This window comes from Sus scrofa, chromosome 3 (assembly GCF_000003025.6).
Source record: "Sus scrofa isolate TJ Tabasco breed Duroc chromosome 3, Sscrofa11.1, whole genome shotgun sequence".
Taxonomy (NCBI): domain Eukaryota; kingdom Metazoa; phylum Chordata; class Mammalia; order Artiodactyla; family Suidae; genus Sus; species Sus scrofa.
The window spans coordinates 22,837,168-22,856,114 of record NC_010445.4 but is presented as its reverse complement, the minus strand read 5'-3'; the positions used below and the strand labels follow the sequence as shown (position 1 = coordinate 22,856,114).

Genomic DNA, 18,947 nt, shown 5'->3' with positions numbered 1-18,947 from the left:
AAGAGCTGGTGTGTTAGTTGAGACACTTTTGGATGCCAGTGATCCAGTTCAAACTATCTTAAGCAAAACAGGAAATTCTTTGGTTCACATACTGAGAAGTCCAGGGGTATATTGGGTTCAGGTGTGGCTGGATCCAGGCGTTCAAATGCTGTCATCAGGACTCCATCTCTCTCCACCTTATTTAGATTTTCTCTTGGTTGACTTTGCTCTCTGGCAGACTCTCTCCACACAGAGGGCCCTGGCAATGCCAGGCGTACATCCCACTAGCTTAGCACTCTTAGAGCTCTTTTTTCCCAATGGCCCCAGACCAAGTCTGGGACTGATCATCAGGTCACATGCTCATCCTTAAACCAATCACTATAGGCTGAAGGACGGGCTGTCATGATTGGCCAGTCCTAAGTCATGTGACCCAGAGCTGGGGGTAATGTCAGCTTCTATCAGACCACATGGCCTGAGCAAGGGGGAAAGGGTGGCTCCCTGAAGGAGGAATGAGGGAGGAATTATCAAAAGACAGAGACATAAATATTGGGCAGGTGAAGAACCACAGCCATGCAGTATAGTCATTGCCAAAGCATAACTGGGGTGCTGGGATGCCCACAAGCCTGCAAGCGGGAAGAAAGTTCTCTGTCTATGCCTTGGGATTCTCTGGGAGCTAGCTCCATAACTACACAAACCCCTGAGCCCTCCTGGGAATCTGAACTGACAGTTCTGGGACCAGACCCAGGAATCTGTCTTGTTAATAGGCTCTCTGGTGATGCGGGTGATCCGCCTTGGTTGGGGACCCAGGCTGGGACCATACACACCCCAGAGGGGGGCCACTGCCTCCCATGCCCCCCATGTGGTCAGGGCTTCTGCAGCCCAGGCCCCGCCTCTCCACCCAAATCAGCAAACAGCACGAAGCTCCAGAGGCCTAGAGCTGGCACTGACCCAACACCCTACTAATTTTGGATGCATTTACCCAGCTTCCTGTGTCTGTTTCCTCGTCTGTAAAGCAGGCGTGTCCCTGTTGGCTGCACTAGCTCTCGGGATCAGGTGTGTGTGTGCGCGCGTGCGCATAGGTCGTGTGAGTGTGCATGTGGCCTGGGGGTCTGCTGTCATCACGCCTGATGGAACCTCTCTGGGCCTCAGTGTCTCCATGGTGATGGGGTAGGGCTGCTGTGAGAACGGATGGGTTAAATAGACCTAAAGTCCTGAGAACAGAACCCAGGCCAGAGTCAGCCTTAAATATTATTCCCACCTCCTGCAGGGGAGACGAGGACCTCCCCGCCCTGAGGCTGGCCCAAGGTGGGCTGTCTCAGGACCCAGCAGAAGCTTCCCCCTCAGGACTCCCGGGGTCCCAGCATGAAGAGTCAGAGTGGCCGAGGCCAGAGTCCCAGGGCCTCTCAGTCCTGGGCATGCAGGGGACCTGGGCTTGGTGGCGGAGGGGCCCTACTCACCCCTGCAGGCTCAGGCTGACAAGGCTGGTCCTTCCCCAGCTGAGGGGGAGGCAGAGCCTGGAGTCTTGAGTCCTTCAAGGTCCACACAGCCTCCAAGGAGCTGCCTCTGAACATGTCAGGAGGGGGCTGAGAAGAGAGGGGAGGGAATTCCTGTTGTGGCTCAGGGAGTTAAGAACCTGACTAGTATCCATGAGGTTGAGGGTTCGATCCCTGGTCCTGCTCAGTGGGTTAAGGATCCGGCGTTGCCGTGTAGGTCGCAGACATAGCTCTGATCCTGCATTGCTCTGCCTGTGGTGTAGGCTGGCAGCTGTGGCTCCGATTGGACCCCTAGCCTGGGAACCTCCATATGCCGCAGGTGTGGCCCTAAAAAAAAGAAAAAAAAATATTTTTTTTAAAAAAAGGGTCAGGGGAGTGGAGGGTCTAAGTGTGTCTATTGTCTGTGTGCCCGCATGAGCACAAGTGTGGTGCCACTCATGTGAATCTAGGTATGTGGACGTGTGTGTGTGTGTGTGTGTGTGTGTGTGTGTGTGTGTGGTTGTGAGTCCAGGGCACACATAGCTGCTGATGTTAGAAACCAGGGTTTGTGTGACCATGTGTGCGTGTTTGCTCTGCCTGAGGCTATATTATATGGGGGTGGCTGGCGCTGTGTGTGTGCATCCTTGTGACCTCGCAGCTGTGTGCGAGGGCACAGCCCGAGGCTTATGACCCTGGGTGCAAGCACAGTCCCCAGCAGCCCAGGGCAGGTGGCAGTGCCTACCCTGCCCCGGCTCCTCAGAGGCCCCCCACCCACAGGAACCCCCTCTGCCCCCGCAGTGCAGCCACAACGGGACCACGTGCACCTTCCGGAGCTTTAGCAGCGCCACCCGGGCCGTGACGGAGTGGTACACCCTGCAGGCCACCAACATCTTCTCGCAGGTTCCAAACAAGGAGCTGGTGGCCATGGGTTACCCCGCCGAGAGGATGATCCTGGCTTGTCTGTTCGGGGCGGAGCCCTGCAACTACAGGTGAGAGCTGCCCGGGTCCCCCTGGCTGCCAGGGTGCGCATCCCGGCCCTGCCACTCCATCTGCACCGGTCCATCTGTCCCCCGGTCTGTCTGTCCCGTGGGGTTTCCTGGAGGCAGAGGCTGAGACAGGACGGCATCGAAGCCCATGATGTGCTGTGGGAATCGCTTTAGGAAACGTCTGTACAGAAAGCAGGACGGCTGGGCCTGGCCCGCTGCACGGGGCGGTCTGGAGCAGAACCGGAACTTCAGCCCTGAAACGGGGCCCAGCCGATGTGCCCCCAGCCGTCACTCACTGGCTGTGTGCCACCCCCGGGGGATGGGGCAGGGTCTCCCAACTTCCCAAGCCAGGGGACAGGAGAAGGGGCAGGTATGAGCACGTGCAGCAAGGGATCTGGGTGGGGTCTCCCGGGATCCGGGTACCCCCCCCCCCCGCATCTACTGTCCTCCGTTTTCTCTTCCCTAAAATGGGGACAATAACCATGTCCACCTGCTAGAGTTCTCGTGAAGCGTGAATGAATTGGCTCATGTCAGCACTTAGAACAGGGCCCTGGAAGATTCACTGTAAATGGGTTTTCCAAGCCGCCCCCAGTGTTGAGAGGATGGCAGGATCCGAGTCATGGTAACCCCGAAAGGCTGGGTCCTCTTGCAAATGGTCCACGGATCCCCACCTCCTCCTTCTCCCCAGCTTCTGCCCATCCAGACCCTGGGCCTGAGAGCCAAGCTCTGTCCCCAACTCTGGGGCAGCCGTCGGAGGGCTGCAGGCTCCACTGGTGCATCACGTGGGAAAGGAAGCTGTGCCCCGGCAGAACTGCTGAGGCCCCAGAGCCCCCTCCTGGCCCCGTGGCCAAGCCTCCAGGTCCGGGGTGGGGCACACCACTGTCCCCCCACACACACTGGCTTCAGCCAGGCCTCTTTCCCAGAGGTGTTGGTGTCCTGGTCTGAGGCGTCAAATCCCCAAAGCTGGCTTCTGGGGAAAAGAGCGTTTTACTGGGTCTTGCTGCTTTGGAAGAATGATAGACAACTGGTTTCACCCTCCCGGGGTCTGTGGCCTCAGCCCAACTCAGCCAACTCAGGACCCTTCAGGAACCTTTGTTGGGGATCTGCTGACAGCTGTGGACACTCTGTCTCCCGAAATGCAGAGGTGATCATGGGCAGGCCTTTCGTAGGCAGTGTCAAGGAACCAGGCAGAGCTGCAGACCTGGTCCCTTGTGTGAATCAGAAAAGGATGGCCCGGAGTTCCCATTGTGATACCGCGGAAACAAATCCGACCAGGAACCATGAGGTTGCGGGTTTGATCCCTGGCCTCGCCCAGTGGGTTAAGGATCCGGCGTTGCCGTGAGCTGTGGTGTAGGTCACAGAGGCGGTTCAGATCCCGTATTGCTGTGGCTGTGGTGTAGGTTGGTGGCTTCAGCTTCAGTTTGACCCCTAGCCTGGGAACCTCCATATGCCACAGGTGCAGCCCTAAAAAGACAAAAAAAAAAAAAAAAAAAAAAAAAAAGAAAAGAAAAGAAAAGAAAGAAAGAAAAAAGAGAAGGATGGCCCTATGGGTGCAAGAGCTGCAAGATGGCACCAGGCTGATGGCACAGGTTCTGCCTTGTGGGTGATGGGACAGGCCCTGCCATGTGGGTGACTGCCTGGCTGGCTGGCTGCTGGCTGGATTCCGACCCCCCTCTGTGTGGTTCTGAGCACACCAGCCCAACCATTCCTGGCAGCACTGCCTTTGTGTACCCAGTGGACTAGTGCTGGGCCCACGAGTTCATTTTCACTTTCTCAGCTAAAAGAGAAACATGTAAAACTTGAGAGAGAAAAGATTTAAAATGATATGGCCCATCTGCTCCGTCGGAATCCCCCCCTAAAGTGCAAGTGAGTTGGGCAAGCGGGATCTGCTAGGATCCGCTGGGATCTGCTGTCGGGCCTCTGGTGCCTAAAGTGTGAGCATCTCCCATTGAGCAGGATCCCAGGGCTCGAAGGTGTGTGTTCTGCACACAGCATGGTCCCTAAACTGAGCTGCTACTTCCTGATTCAGGGCCGGAGGAAACCCGGGGGTAGTCTGCTTGTTGCCAAGGTGGCACCCTCCAAAGTGAGCCCCATTTGGGTCACGTCCCCCAAAGAGAAGATGGTTGATGGGCAGGCAACCTCAAGTGTTTGCCACATAAGTTCTTTTTTTTTTTTTTTCAGGGCAGCACCTGCAGCATATGGAGGTTCCCAGGCTAGGGGTCGAATCAGAGCTGCAGCTGCCGGCCTACACCACAGCCACAGCAACACCAGATCCGAGCCACATGTGTGACCTACACTACAGTTCAAGGCAACGCTGGATCCTTAACTGACGGAGCGAGGCTAGGGATCGAACCCGCATCCTTGTGGATCTTAATCGGGTTCGTTAACTGCTGAGCCACGAAGGGGACTCCTTCGCCCCGTAAATTCTGTGGTGTGGCTGTGGCTGGGGAGTAAGTAGCATAAAGCTTGGACTCTGCAGTTACACCACTGGGTTCAAATCCTCGCCCTCTCTTACAAGCTGTGTGACCTTGAACAAGGGGGTTTTTTAAATGGATTTTTTTTTACATTTTTTAAAAGTATAGTTGATTTACAATGTTGTGCCAATTTCTGCTGTACAACAAAATGACCCAGTCATACATATATATGCATTTTCTTGTATTATCTTCCATCATGTTCTATCCCGAGAGATTGCATATAGTTACATAGAACCTCATAGCTTATCCATTCTAAATGGAATAGTTTGCATCTCCCAGTCTTTCCTCCTCCCTCTCCTTTCCCCTTTTGCAGCCACAAGTCTGTTCTTCATGTCTGTGAGTTTGTGTTGTTTTTTTTTTTCTGTAGATAAGTTCATTTGTGCCGTATTTTAGATGCCACATATAAGTGATATCATATGGTATTTGTCTTTCTCTTTTTGACTTACTTCACTTAGTATGAGAATCTCTAGTTCCATCCATGTTGCTGTAAATGGCATCATTTCTTTATTTTTCATGGCTGAGTAATATTCCATTGTGTATATGTACCACATCTTCTTAATCTATTCATCTGTTGATGGGCATTATGGTTGTTTCCATGTCTTTGCTATTGTGAATAGTGCTGCAATGAACATGTATCTTTCTGAATTATAGTTTTGACTGGATAGATGCCCAGGAGTGGGATTGCTGGATCATATGGTGGTTCTAAATTTAGTTTTCCAAGGAACCTCCATATTGTTTTCCATAGTGGTTGTACTGAACAAGTTTCTTAACCTTGATATGCGTTCCTTTTCCTCCTCCATAAAATAGGTAATAACAGCACCTACGCTACAGGATTTGTTGGGGTTTTTTTTTTGCTTTTGGGGGCTGTACCCACGGCACATGGAGGTTCCCAGGCTAGAGGTCATATCAACACAGGATCTGAGCCGCATCTGCAACCTGCACTGATGGCAATGCTGGATCCTTAACCCACTAAGCGAGGCCAGGGATCAAACCTGCATCCTCATTGTTGCTAGTCAGATTCCTTAACTGCTGAGCCACAACAGGAACTCCCTACAGGGTTACTGTGAATATTAAATGAGTTAATGTGCATGACAGGCTGACAAGGGCTAGACTCAGCATTACTCTCATTAAACTCACAGTTGACAAGGCACATTCTGTAATAAGGATGCTAACATTTATTGAGCCCTTCTGATGTGGCTGTGGCTGTGGCACGGAAGGCACTATTCTTAGCACTTTACGTGTATAAGATCAGTTTAACCCTGGCAGCAAGCGCGTGAGAAAGGTACTCTTATTTCTCCACATTTTATATGATGCAACCACGGCCCAGAGAGGTTAAGCAACATCTCTGAGGTCACGCAGCCGGTGAGTGGCAGAGGTGGCAGTGTGGGCCAGGGCCACCCTGCGTCACTTCACCACCTCATCAGAAATCAAAACCAACATCTTTCCTCCCCACCCCACCCCTCCTGCCCCTCCCAAGCCTATTTTTCCAGGCACTTGGCACGGAAATCCTAGTCTACCGGTCTCCATGCTCCTTCTCACTCTCACAGCCAACTGGTCACCTGCCTCTCTGAATCAGCCTCAGATTCAGTGCCGGAGGACACGGGCCTCCCTCTGCCTTCCCCATGCTGGGCTCCAGGCACTACGGCGTACTCACTCTGTTGCCAACTCCATCCACTCCCCTTCGTGTAGAGCCAATGCTCAAGACACAGCCGCTGCAGTTTTAGGAACATATGAGCCCCATTTGGATCCTAACACCACGCGGCCTGGATTTGAATGCCAGCTCTGTGTGTTGTTGGGCATGCTACTAGCCTCTCTGTGCCTCAGTTTTTTCATCTGGAAAATGGGGCTAGTGAAACGCCCTCATAGGGCTATTATGGGGATTACATGTGTTAACAGAGTTAATGTGTTTCAAATAATACTTAACACCTGGCAAGAACTATACGAGCATTTTAAAAATAAACTTTTTTTTTTTTTTTTTTTTTTTTTTTTTGCTTTTTAGAGCTGCACTCAAGACGTATGGAGGTTCCCAGGTTAGGAGTTGAATCGGAGCTATAGCTGCCAGCCTACACCACAGCCACAGCAACCTGGGATCCGAGCCATGTCTTCAACCTACACCACAGCTCACGGCAATGCTGGATCCTTAACCCACTGAGCAAGGCCAGGGATCGAACCCGCAACCTCATGGTTCCTAGTCGCATTCATTAACCATTGCACCTGATGGGAACTCCTATTGTGAATACTTTTATAGAAAAGTTGCAGAGATAGTACACAGAGCTCCTTCCTCAATAGCTCCCCCTAGCATCCATATTTTACATTGCCGTCATAATTTGTCAAAACTAAGAAACCAACATGGGAGTTCCCATTGTGGCTCAGTGGGTTAAGAACCCAGCATAACACCTCTGTGAGGATATGGGTTTGATCCCTGGCTTCACTCAGTGGGTTAAGGATCTGGCGTTGCTGCAGGCTGCCGCATAAGTCACAGATGTGGCTCAGATCTGGTGTTGCTATGGCTGTGGGTAGGCCGGCAGCTGCAGCTCCAATTCAACCCCTAGCCTGGGAACCTCCATATGCCACAGGTGTGGCCCTTAAAACAAAAAAACAGGAGTTCCCATGGTGGTGCGGTGGTAACAAACCTGCCTAGTATCCATGAGAACGCAGGTTCGATCCCTGGCTTCCCTCAGTGGGTCCGGATCCAGCGTTGCTGTGAGCTCTGGTGTAGGTCTCAGATGCGGCTGAGATCCCCCATTGCTGTGGTTGTGGTATAGACCAGCGACTACAGCTCCAATTCGACCCCTAGCCTGGGAACTTCCATATGCCACAGGTGCAGCCCTAAAAAAAAAAAAAGAAAAAAGAAAAGGAAAAAGAAAAGAAAAAAGAAACCCACGTGAGCGCATCACCCTTAAATAAACAACGCTTTGTTTAAATTTGGTCAGTTTTTCCTGGTGACTTTTCCTGTTCAGGATTCCATCCGGGAGACCACGTTGCTGTTAGTTATCATGTCCCCTTAGGCTCCTCTGGCTGTGACACTTTCTCCTTGGTGTTGGATGAGCTTGACCGTTTCAGAGCACTGGTCGGGTGTTTTAGAGAAAGCCCTTGCTTTAGGCTTATAACGTGGGATGGATGTGGGGAACAAGCACAGAGGTAAGCCGCCCTCTTCGTTGCATCCTACTGGGGGTACGTGTTGGCCTCACGTCCCCAGCCGTGACATTGATCTTCCTCCTTTGGTTAAGGTCTGGCGTGTTGGGCTCCTCTGCTGCAGGGTAACCACTTTCCCCACCCAGGCTCCATAGGGAAGCACGTCCCTAAAGTTCAGCCTATACTCAGGGTGGGTTGGGGGGAGACCGGGGTGTGGGAGTTGAGGTGGTGCGTGGGGAAAGGAGGGATACATTCCATCTCTCCTGGAGAGGGAAACATATGCGATTTGAAATTCTTCTGGAAGGCAGATTCATCGCTTCTCCGTGTGTTTATTTATTCAATCATTTATTCACACCACTGTGGGCTCATGTGTGTTTGGGTTGTAATCCAATACCACACCGTTTTTGTTTTTTTTTTTTTTCTTTTTATAGCTGCACCTGCAGCATATGGAAGTTCCCAGACTCGGGGTCAAATGGAAGCTGCACCTGCCAGCCTACATCACAGCCCGGGCAACACCAGATCCGAGCTGCATCTGCAACCTCTGCTGCCGCTTGCAGCAACACCAAATCCTTAACGCACAGAGAGAGGCCAGGGAACAAACCCACCTCCTCGTGGACACTAGTCGGATTCTTAACCTGCGGAGCCACAACAGGAACTCCAATTTTCTTCCTCAAATTCTTCCAGCTTTGGCCAATGAGGGCTCCTTCAGTTGGCTCCTGCGTCCCTTTGACATGGCCCCATCCCTTTATTTTTTATTTATTACTTATTTATTTTTTGCCTTTTAGGGCTGCACCTGTGGCATATATATATATCTAGAAGTTCCCAGGCTAGGGCTCGAATTGGAGCTACAGCTGCTGACCTACGCCACAGCCAGAGCAACTCAGGATCCGAGCCGCATCTGCAACCTACACCACAGCTCACAGCAACCCTGCATCCTTAACCCACGGAGTGAGGCCAGGGATCGAACCCGCACCCTCACGGATGCCAGTCCGGTTCGTTACCACTGAGCTATGAAGGGAACTCCATTTATTTCTTTTTTAAGAAGTTACCCTTAACTTTCTGGCATCATAAGATGCTCCACTCCCAGCATCAGTCATTGCTCCAAGGGGCCCCATTCCCTTTGCTTGGCGAATGGTATTTATAAACCAAGATCCAACCGTTTATTTATTGGTGGTGGTGTAGCTTCGGGAATTGGCTAGCTTGGTTCTGCCCTGGGAAGCCTTCCACACAGTACCGCTGTTGTTATACTGCTTGCTGCTAGGATGCTGTGTTTCCCAGTCCTTTCTGGAGGCTTGCTGGTCTCTGTCTCAGCGCCGAGCAGGAAGGTTTTTGGAGGAAAATGCCCAGCTCTGGAGCCGGCGGTGGCCGGTGTTGGAAGCACCCTCTCCAAGTAAAGAATATTATCAACAAGCAAATAGTTGGCAAGGCTCAGTGTGCAGCTCAGGACAGGAGGGGAGCTGGCCTCGCCCTCCTGGGCTGTCCATGTCCCCACTGTTCCTTAAGCACACTGTGTCCCCACGCCCCTGGGGCGGGGTCTCTCCCTCCAGAGCAGGGCCTGCCCGGCTAGAGCTGGTCTGGCCCGCTCCACACCTTCGCTGTGGCCACAGCCCTCATCCCACACAGGACAGACGCTCCATCGGGCGCCCAAAGCTGCTTCTTCCCCCAAGTGTCCGTTCTCCTTCCCTTCCCCCGAGGCTCGGCTTGCTTATCGTTCAAGTCTCAGCTCAGGTCTCATCTCCTCCAAGAACCCTTCCCTGGCCCACTCCCCAGCCCTCCACCCCCACTTCTCCAGCTGATCGCTGTTGACTCTTATCGCATATTATAATTTATCCAACAAATATTTACTGAGTGTCTGTTTAGCGAGGGCCAAAGGGGTGAGTTTGTTCAGTATTTAGTGTGCTTGGCTTCCAACCCTCAGCCCTTTCAGGTGGGTGCTGTTATTACCCTGGGGTTACAGGCGAGGAGACGAGGCACAGAGAGGTGAAGTAACTTCCTTGAGCTCACCGGCTTGTCCGGGACGGAGCTAGAATTCAAATTCAGGCAGCCTGGCTCCCAGGCCTGAGCTCGTGGCCTCAGAGATCTTTCTCCTTCCAGACAGACCGCTGCCTTCCCTGAGATGATGCTCTAAGCAAGAAGCAGCTGATAAGTCAGCAAATAAATCAAGAAGATGGCGCTCCCGCTGTGGCTCAGTGGTAGTGGATCTGACTAATATCCCTGAGGACACAGGTTTGATCCCTGGCTCCATGCAGTGGGTGAAGGATCCGGCATTGCCGCAAGCTGTGGTGTGGGTCACAGACACAGCCTGGATCTGGTGTGGCTGTGGCTGTGGCGCAGGCCGGCAGCTGCAGCTCTGATTGGACCCCTAGCCTAGAAGCTTCCATAAGCTGTGGGTGCGGCCCTCAAAAAATAAATCAAGAAGATGATTTCAGCTTTTGATGCATGCCGTCAAGGGAATAAGCGGGTAGAAAGGATCAAGTATCTAACGGGGTAGTGACCTTGGCCCGGGAGGTCAGGCATCATCCCAGAGCAACAAAACCTGAAGGATGAGGAGAAATTCAATAATGCAAAAAGCAGCTCGGAGTATATTGCCGGCACAAGGAGCCGCAGGCCTGGCATTTGGCAACAGGGTGGAATGTCTCTGGAGGATAAACAAACAAGGGGGAGACAACCAGGCGGGGCCTTTGCACTTCATTCTGGGAGCAGCAAGAAGCTTCTGGAAGGTTCTGGCAGGGACATGCCATGGGGTGATTCACAATTTAAGCAATCGCCCTGTGCAGGAGGATGATATTGTAAGGGAGCAAGAAGGGAGGCTGAGGCGCCTGCAGGAATCCAGGTGGGAGGTGCTGGTGGCCCCCGACCAGGCTGGGAGCTTTAGTGACAGAAGAAGGCGGGCAGAGGCCAGAGACACGTTTTGGAAAAAGAATTAGTGCAACACGGCTCCGTGTCATCCCTCCACGCCGTGAGCTTCTGAGCTTCGAGGGCAGGACGGTCTGGTGGGCCTCGGGGGCTCCACCCACGTGCCCACCGCCGTCAGTGTTTGTCAGGCGGATAAAGGCGGTTTCGTCCAGATTTCCTTCCCAGCGTGGAGGACCCTGAAGCCCAGAGGTGGAGGAAGCAGCCCACACGTGCTGGGCAGGGTCAGCTCCCAGCTCGGGTTTCACAGCCTCCCTTGGGCCCACACAGACAGTGAGACCAAAGTTAGAGGGGGCGGCCTCCTGATCTGAGCACATGGGAACAGACGGCAGCTGACCTCCTGGGGTCATGTGAGGATGACAGGTGGGAACGTATATATACAGACGTCATCAGCCCAAGCCTGGCCGGTGACCATTGCTCAGGGCACAGAGTGGAACAGAAAGCTTAGAAAGAAGCACGTTTGGGGGGGGCGGGGAGGTCTGCAGTCTTTGCTGCATGGAGTCCCGTTTCCTTTTTGTTTTTAATAAAATAAGAGAAACAATATAAAAACATCAAAAGACCCTAAAAAGCAAAAAAAAAAAAAAAAAAAAGGAGTTCCCGTCATGGCGCTGTAGAAACAAATCCGACTAGGAGCCATGAGGTTGCGGGTTCGATCCCTGGCCTTGCTCAGTGGGTTAAGGATCCGGTGTTGCCGTGAGCTGTAGTGTAGGTTGCAGATGTGGCTCAGATCTGGCATGGCTGTAGCTGTGGCATAGGCCGGCAGCTGTAACTCTGATTAGAGCCCTAGCCTAGGAACCTCCATATGCCCCAGGTGCGCCCCTAAAAAGCAAAAAACAAACAAACAAAAAAATCAAAAGACATCTTTTTTATGGCTGCACCCCCAGCCTACAAAATTTCCCAGGCCAGAGATTGAATCCAAGCCACAGCTTCGACCTACGCCACAGGTGCAGCAACTGCACTGGGCTGGGGATCAAACCCGAACCTCTGCAGCAACCCAAGCTGCTGCAGTTGGATTTTTTTTTAGGGGGGAGCTGCACCCAAGGCATATGGAGGTTCCCAGGCTAGGGGTCAAATCAGAGCTACAGCCGCAGGCCTACACCACAGCCACAGCAACTTCAGATCCGAGCTGGGTCTGTGACCTACACCACAGTTCACAGCAACGCCAGATCCTCAAGCCACTGAGCAAGGCCAGGGATCAAACCCACAACCTCATGGTTCCTAGTCAGATTCATTTCCACTGAGCCACGACAGGAACTCCTGCAGTCGGATTCTTAACCCACTTTGACACAGCGGGAACTCCTCGAAAGACATTTTAAATGCTATTTCTTCTCGCACGATTCATTTTGGAAGAAACCGCGTTATTTACCCTGTGGCATCTGGATTTTGCCGACTGACTCTCTGTGGTGTCCGTGAACTTGTTCCACGTTCTCTAGTACCTGCTGTCAATAGTAGTTAGAGACAGATGCTTAAACCTGTTCAGGGCTGGGATTTGGGGGTTGGGGAGGGATGGGTTGGTTTGGGTTTTTTGGCCGTGGCCAGAAGTTCCCAGGCCAGGGATTGAACCTGTGCCACACAAGTGACAATGCTGGATCCTTAATCACTAAGCCAATGGGGAACTCCAGGGCTGGGATTTGGTTGTTGTTGTTTGGTTGGTTGGTTGGTTGGTTGGTTGGTTGGTTGGTTGGTTGGCAAAGCTACTTCCTGGGCAGCCTGTGCTCTTCCATCAGGACCCATACATCATTGGTTCCTCCGGTCCACCATTGCCCAGCCCCCCAAAACTTGGGGGTGGGGGGGTTGCAAGATGATGATCCTCTAATTCTACCACTCCCTCTTCAATTGTTAGCTGGATGAAACCGGAACCCTTTTTTTTTCTTTTTAGGGCCACACTTATGGCATATGGAAGTTCCCAGGCTAGGAGTTCAATCAGAGCTATAGCTGCCAGCCTACACCACAGCCACAGCCACACGGGATCCTAGCCGCATCTTCAACCTACACCACAGCTTACGGCAACACCGGATCCCCAGCCCACTGATCGAGGCCAGGGATCGAGCCCTCATTTTCATGGATGCTAATCGGGTTCATTAACCACTGAGCTACACGGGAGCTCCTTAACGCACACCTTCTGACCTTCTATCTCCAGCCACTTCCCTTTTTTTTTTTGTCTTTTGTCTTTCGTCTTTTGTCGTTGTTGCTATTTCTTGGGCCGCTCCCTCGGCATATGGAGGTTCCCAGGCTAGGGGTTGAATCGGAGCTGTAGCCACCGGCCTACGCCACAGCCACAGCAACGCGGGATCCGAGCCGAGTCTGCAACCTACACCACAGCTCACGGCAACGCCAGATCGTTAACCCACTGAGCAAGGGCAGGGACCGAACCCGCAACCTCATGGTTCCTAGTCGGATTCGTTAACCACTGCGCCACGACGGGAACTCCCCACTTCCCTTTTTACCTGAGTTCCCAAGGTTCCCAGACAAGCCCAGCTGTCTGGATTCTGCCAGATCCTTGGAACAAACACAGCCTAGAGCTGCCCTCGTATTCCTATAATCTGTATTAGCTTCTTGCCGCTGTTGTAACAAATGACCACAACTGGGTGGCTTAACACAACAGAAATTTATTCTTTCACAGAGGAGGCTAGAAGGCAGAAATGAAGGTATTCACAGGAACAGGCTCCCTCCAAAAGCTCCAAGGGAGAAGCCTTTCTTGCCCCTTCTAGCATCTGGTGGGCTCAGGTGTCCCTTGGCTTCTGTCTGTGTATCTCCAGTCTCTGCCTCCATCTTCACGTGGCCGTCTCCTCTGCATCTGTGTCTCCTCTTCTGTCTTTTGTAAGAACACTTGTGGTTGGATTGAGGATCCACATGGATAATCTAGGCTGATCTCAAGATCCTTAATTACCTCTGGAAAGACCACTTTTCCAAATAAGGTCCCTGGGGTGTGGACATGGACACGGCTTTTGGAGGGCGGGTGTCATTCAACTTATCCCATGAGTTAGAAGACCTTGTAGCTGAGACAGATGAAAACATCAAAGAAACCTCTTTTCCTAATTCATGGCTAAGCCAGAGAGCCTGGGCTCCATCCCAGAGAGACTCCCTCCAACCCTCTTGCCCCAGGGAGTCTGGGAATCTCCTCTCAGGGGAGGCAGGGGGATTGGGGAGCGATGGGTTGGATGATCTGCAGCTCACCCCTGTCCTCCCAAGCCTCTCTGAGCTGGAATCTACCAGCTCCCCTCTGCCAGGAGCCCTGGATGTAGTCAGGGGCTGCATCAGCTGGGGTGGGGCTGGGTCCTGCCCTCCAGCCTATGGTGTTTCTTTCAGGAACTTCACCCCCATCTTCCACCCGGATTATGGCAACTGTTACATCTTCAACTGGGGCATGAAGGAGAAGGCCCTCCCTTCAGCCAACCCTGGAGCTGAGTTTGGTAAATTTTGGTTAATCCTTGGATCAGACCCCTGAGGCTTTAAATCCTCATGGCGGGGTGGGCTCTGTGTGTGTGTGGCGTGTGGGGTGTGTGTGTGTGTGTGTGTGTGTGTGTGTGTGTGTGTGCTGGGTCAGCCCCCTTGTCAGCATCCCCTCACCCCCAGCACTCATAAATCCCTGGGGTAGCGACGGATGTGCCCATTTTATTGATGAGCAAAGCGAGGAAGCCATCAGCTTGGTGCCCAAGGAAGCCCTCAGCCTCAACTCGGATCCCACGTCGCTGTGGCTGTTGTGTAGGCTGGCACCTGAAGCTCCGATTCCACCCCTAGTCTGGGAACTTCCATGTGCCGCAGGTGCAGCCCTAGAAAGAAAAATAAATACAAAGAAAAGGAGACTCTCAAGAGTGAGGCAGGTACTTCAAAGGCAAATTCCAGAGCGTAAAACTCAGATCCCAAGACCCCGCGTAGGTAGTCAGGGAAGGCTTCTGGAGGAAGTGACACTTGGGCTGAGACCTGAAGGAAGAGCAGGAGCTTCTAGGTGAAAGGTGAGGGTGGAGGAGCATTCCAGAAGGAAGGAGGAGCCTCCCAAAGGCCCCGCCGCAGGAAGGAGCCGGAGCAGCTAAGGGGGTGAGTGGAAAGAATGAGCACCCGTGGGGTGTAAGGCGTGGCTGCCTGCGCTGTGCCCCCCGGATCTGGCTGCCATATGGAAAGGAGACATGGGGGGCAGGGAAGGGGCAAAAGGAACCCAGCGAGGAGATCCATGGTGATGTGGCCTAGGATGGGGGCCTTAGAGAAGGCAAGACATCTGGATTTTCCCGAAGCCGAGCCAGCATCCTGTGCAAATCCCAGGAGGTGCCCTTGGCGGGAGGGAGCTTGGACAGGTGGGTGGTAGGTCTCCCCTCAGCCTGGGGGAGCGAGCTCAGACGGCTCTCTCAGCCCCACCTTACCCTCAGGCCTGAAGTTGATCCTGGACATGGGCCAGAAAGACTACGTGCCCTTCCTCACGTCCACGGGCGGCGTCCGGCTGATGCTGCACGAGCAGAGGTCCTTCCCCTTCATCAAAGACGAGGGCATCTACGCCATGTCGGGGACAGAGACGTCCATCGGGGTGCTGGTGGTACGGTCGCAGCCCAAGGGCAGCTCCCCTACTTAGTACTGACCTCAGGGGAGGGGGTCTGGGCCTCCCCAAACCCTGGACAACCTCACCACCAACTCCTGCCTGGCCTCCGGGCTAGAACCCTGCTCAGGAGCCATGCCTGGAGGGAAGATGAGCGCCGCCCCCTCTGGCACCTGCTGGGAACGCGACCCTCCATCCCCTCGCAGCATCAGCCTCCCCTAGACCTGCGTGCTTGATGGGAGGGGGGAACAGAGGGGGCTTCCTAGGGGCAACCAGGGGCCCACCAATAATCTCTCTGAACATAGGACAAGCTGGAGCGGAAGGGCGAGCCCTACAGCCAGTGCACCATGAATGGTTCCGACGTCCCCATTCAAAACCTCTACAGCAACTACGGTGACTACAACACCACCTATTCCATTCAGGTGGGAAGCCCAGGCAGCCTATGACCCTAGGGCCCCATCCACATCTACCTGGCCCAACCCCTGAGGCTGGCTCTGCTGGATCTCTGTGACCACAGGGTGCCCTGGGGGCCAGAGAGCCAGTCTAGTCCTGGTCCCCACTTGGGCAAGAGTGACCTTGAAGATGCCCTGGGTGATAGGGCTCTCACTCTGGGGTCTCCCCTGCATGTGTGTGTGTGTGTGTGTGTGTGTTTTATAAAGATTACATCATTTGATCCTTTCGATACCCCCATGAGGCAATAATATACTAACAATAATTATTCATTATTGTTAGCATTTATTAATACGCTAATGATAGCATTTAGTATCTATTTGTTATAAGCATTTATTAATATACTATTAATAACAGGCTTATCAGGTGCTGGGCAGGCAGTGTTTCAAGTGCTTTATGTATATATATTAAGTCATTTCATCCTCACGACAACCCTAAGATACAGATACTATTATTAGAAATGATGAAATTGGGGTCCACAGACCCCCATCCAAATGCCTCATCGATGTACCTGAGAAGTCCCTCTTTGTATCTGGCCTCGATCCCTCTTGCTGCAGCGGAATGAGAGGGACTGCCCTCTTGTCCTGATCTCCAAGGTCAGCCCCAGAGGCCTGGCCCCAGTGGAGAAGACAGACTGAATCTTGCAAAGGTGACCGCAATGACCACTGGCTGGCATGTTTTCTGCCCAGCCCGGTCTGCCTTAGCAGCCAAGGAAACTGAGGCATAACGAGGGCAGCCCAGTGCCTGGCTCTGTGTCTGAGTGCCCCGCCGAGCAGGGTGTGGTTTCCCCCTTTGCCTGAATCATGGAAACCCACTTTCTCCCATGCCCACCTGCCTGCCCACTCCGTCCAGCGGACCCCATGCACCCCACACTCAGACCCTCTTGGGATGGAGAACTGGGGGAATCCTCAGAGCCTCTTCAGGGACAGATGGACAGACAAGGCAGCACAGGGACATGGGGAGCACACCCTACAGTGAAGGAGGCCCAGAAGACTTCATTCCAGAAAGACCTCAGTTCTCTGGCCGGAGAACTTGGCAAAGACCCATGTCCCAGTCAGGTGCTCTGCCCACCTGCTCCCCCCACCCCCCATCACCTCCACCCTAGACTCCATCGGGCCCTGGAAAGAACTCCTACTTTCCAAATGAGACAGGAGTTCCTGTCGTGGCTCAGTGGTTAACAAATCCGACTAGGAACCACGAGGGTGCGAGTTCGATCCCTGGCCTTGCTCAGTGGGTTAAGGATCCGGCGTTGCCGTGAGCTGTGGTGTCAGTTGCAGACGCAGCTCGGATCTGCGTTGCTATGGCTGTGGTGTAGGCTGGTGGCTACAGCTCCGATTGGACCCCTAGCCTGGGAACCTCCATATGCCGTGGGAGCGGCCCTAGAAAGGGCAAAAAGACAAAAACAAAAAACAAAACAGCAGATGAGACAGCCAGCAAGGTTTGCCCAAAGTCAGTGCTCCCTGTTGCCCGTGGCCTTACCCTGGACCAGCTCCTCCTGGCTGTGCCCACCAGGAGCTCTGCCAGGGAGAGCAAAGGGCAGGATGCGCCAGCCTGGGAAGCCGCAGGCAGGCGGAGTGCGGGGAAAGATGCGGGCACCTGCCCTGAGGGTGAGGCAGCCCTGAGAGGGGTGGAGGGAGCCAGCAAGGGTGAGAGTCGTCCAGGGGCCGGACTGGGGAAACCAGGCAGCAGAGACAGGAGCAAGCGCTCGCTGAGCCCCCTGCGCTAAGCTGAGCTCCCACCTCAGCCGACAGGAGCCACAGGAGTAAACGGAGGGGCAGAGCCTAAGGGCTGGCCCCAGGCCCCTTTCTTTTTCTTTCTTTTTTTTTAAGAATTTTATTTTATTTATTTTTATTATTTTCCTTTTTTTTTTTTTTTTTTTTTTTTGCCACCCCTAGCATATGGAGTTCCCAGGCCAGGGATCAGATCCAAGCCCCAGTTTCAACTTATGCCACAACTGCGGCAACATGGGATCCTTAACCCACTGTGCCGGGCCAGGGATCGAACCCATGTCCCAGCGCTGCAGAGACGCTGCTGATCCCGTTGTGCCACGGCGGGAACGGCCACACATAGCTCCTTTCTGAGTGGACTGAAACCAGGTCAGGGTGACCCGAAACCTCAGTACCAGTAGACTCACCACATCTAAGCCCATGGGGGCCTGAGTTCACTCTTCCCACTCCCCCACCCCCACCCAGGGGACATTCTGTAGAATGTCACTTCCTCCTTCATGCTCTCTGAGCAACTCAGCCATCACCCTTCCCACCTTCCCTCTGCATTTCCCTCCAGGGAGAGGGAGCACCCGGCCAGCCTGTCTTCCCTTAAGAGTCTTTCCACGTGGCAAGAGCCATCTCAGAGTTAAAACTTTCGGGTTGGAACCAGCACCCCCTTCCCTGTGTCATTGGTGGGGCCCCAGCCTCTGAGAGCTGGGGTCTGGCCTGAGTCCCTCTGCAGGAGCCAGGAACAGGGAAAGACAGCTACACCCCAACTACGGGGGGCAGCTCAGCCACCTCGGGACTTCTCTGCAGGAGGGGCCCCTCTCCCAGCACCCCCAGCCCCCCTGGCCTGGGCATCAAGCTCCCTGGGCGCCCTTCCCGGGAAGGTGGGGGGAGGCTGGTGTGGGGACATCACCCGTCACGTCTGGTTCCCTCTGCACCACCCCCCACCCTCAGGCCTGTATTCGCTCCTGCTTCCAAGAGCACATGATCCGTCACTGCAGCTGTGGCCACTACCTGTACCCGCTGCCCCCCGGGGAGAAATACTGCAACAGCCAGGAGTTCCCAGACTGGGGTGAGTGGGGCGTCCCCGGGGATGGGCCCCCTAGACAGCAGAGCCAAGGCCCACGAAGGCTCTGGGCACAAGGGAGGGGCAGGCCATGTGCTCCAGTCCACAGCCCTTCTCACCCCGGCTCCCCCACCCAGGGGAACCCAGCTCCCCTCTATTCCTCGACTCCATGAAGGGTACCTTTGAAGCATGTGTGTTCGGGAGAGACTCGATCCTTGTGACTTGAAGCCTC

The 18,947-nt window shown here is 53.7% G+C and overlaps 1 protein-coding gene across 4 annotated transcripts in view; it reads left to right on the top strand.

Annotated features, from left to right (window-relative positions):
* Positions 1-18,947, top strand: part of SCNN1B (sodium channel epithelial 1 beta subunit) — a 70,334-nt gene that overhangs the window by 46,478 nt on the left and 4,909 nt on the right. For all 4 annotated transcript variants that reach the window (XM_013989681.2, XM_021086475.1, XM_003357614.4 and 1 more), the window contains exons 4-8: positions 2,250-2,440; positions 14,269-14,372; positions 15,324-15,487; positions 15,793-15,909; positions 18,604-18,721. In XM_013989681.2, coding sequence (XP_013845135.1) covers positions 2,250-2,440; positions 14,269-14,372; positions 15,324-15,487; positions 15,793-15,909; positions 18,604-18,721 — 694 coding nt within the window. The remainder of the gene's footprint in view (positions 1-2,249; positions 2,441-14,268; positions 14,373-15,323; positions 15,488-15,792; positions 15,910-18,603; positions 18,722-18,947) is intronic.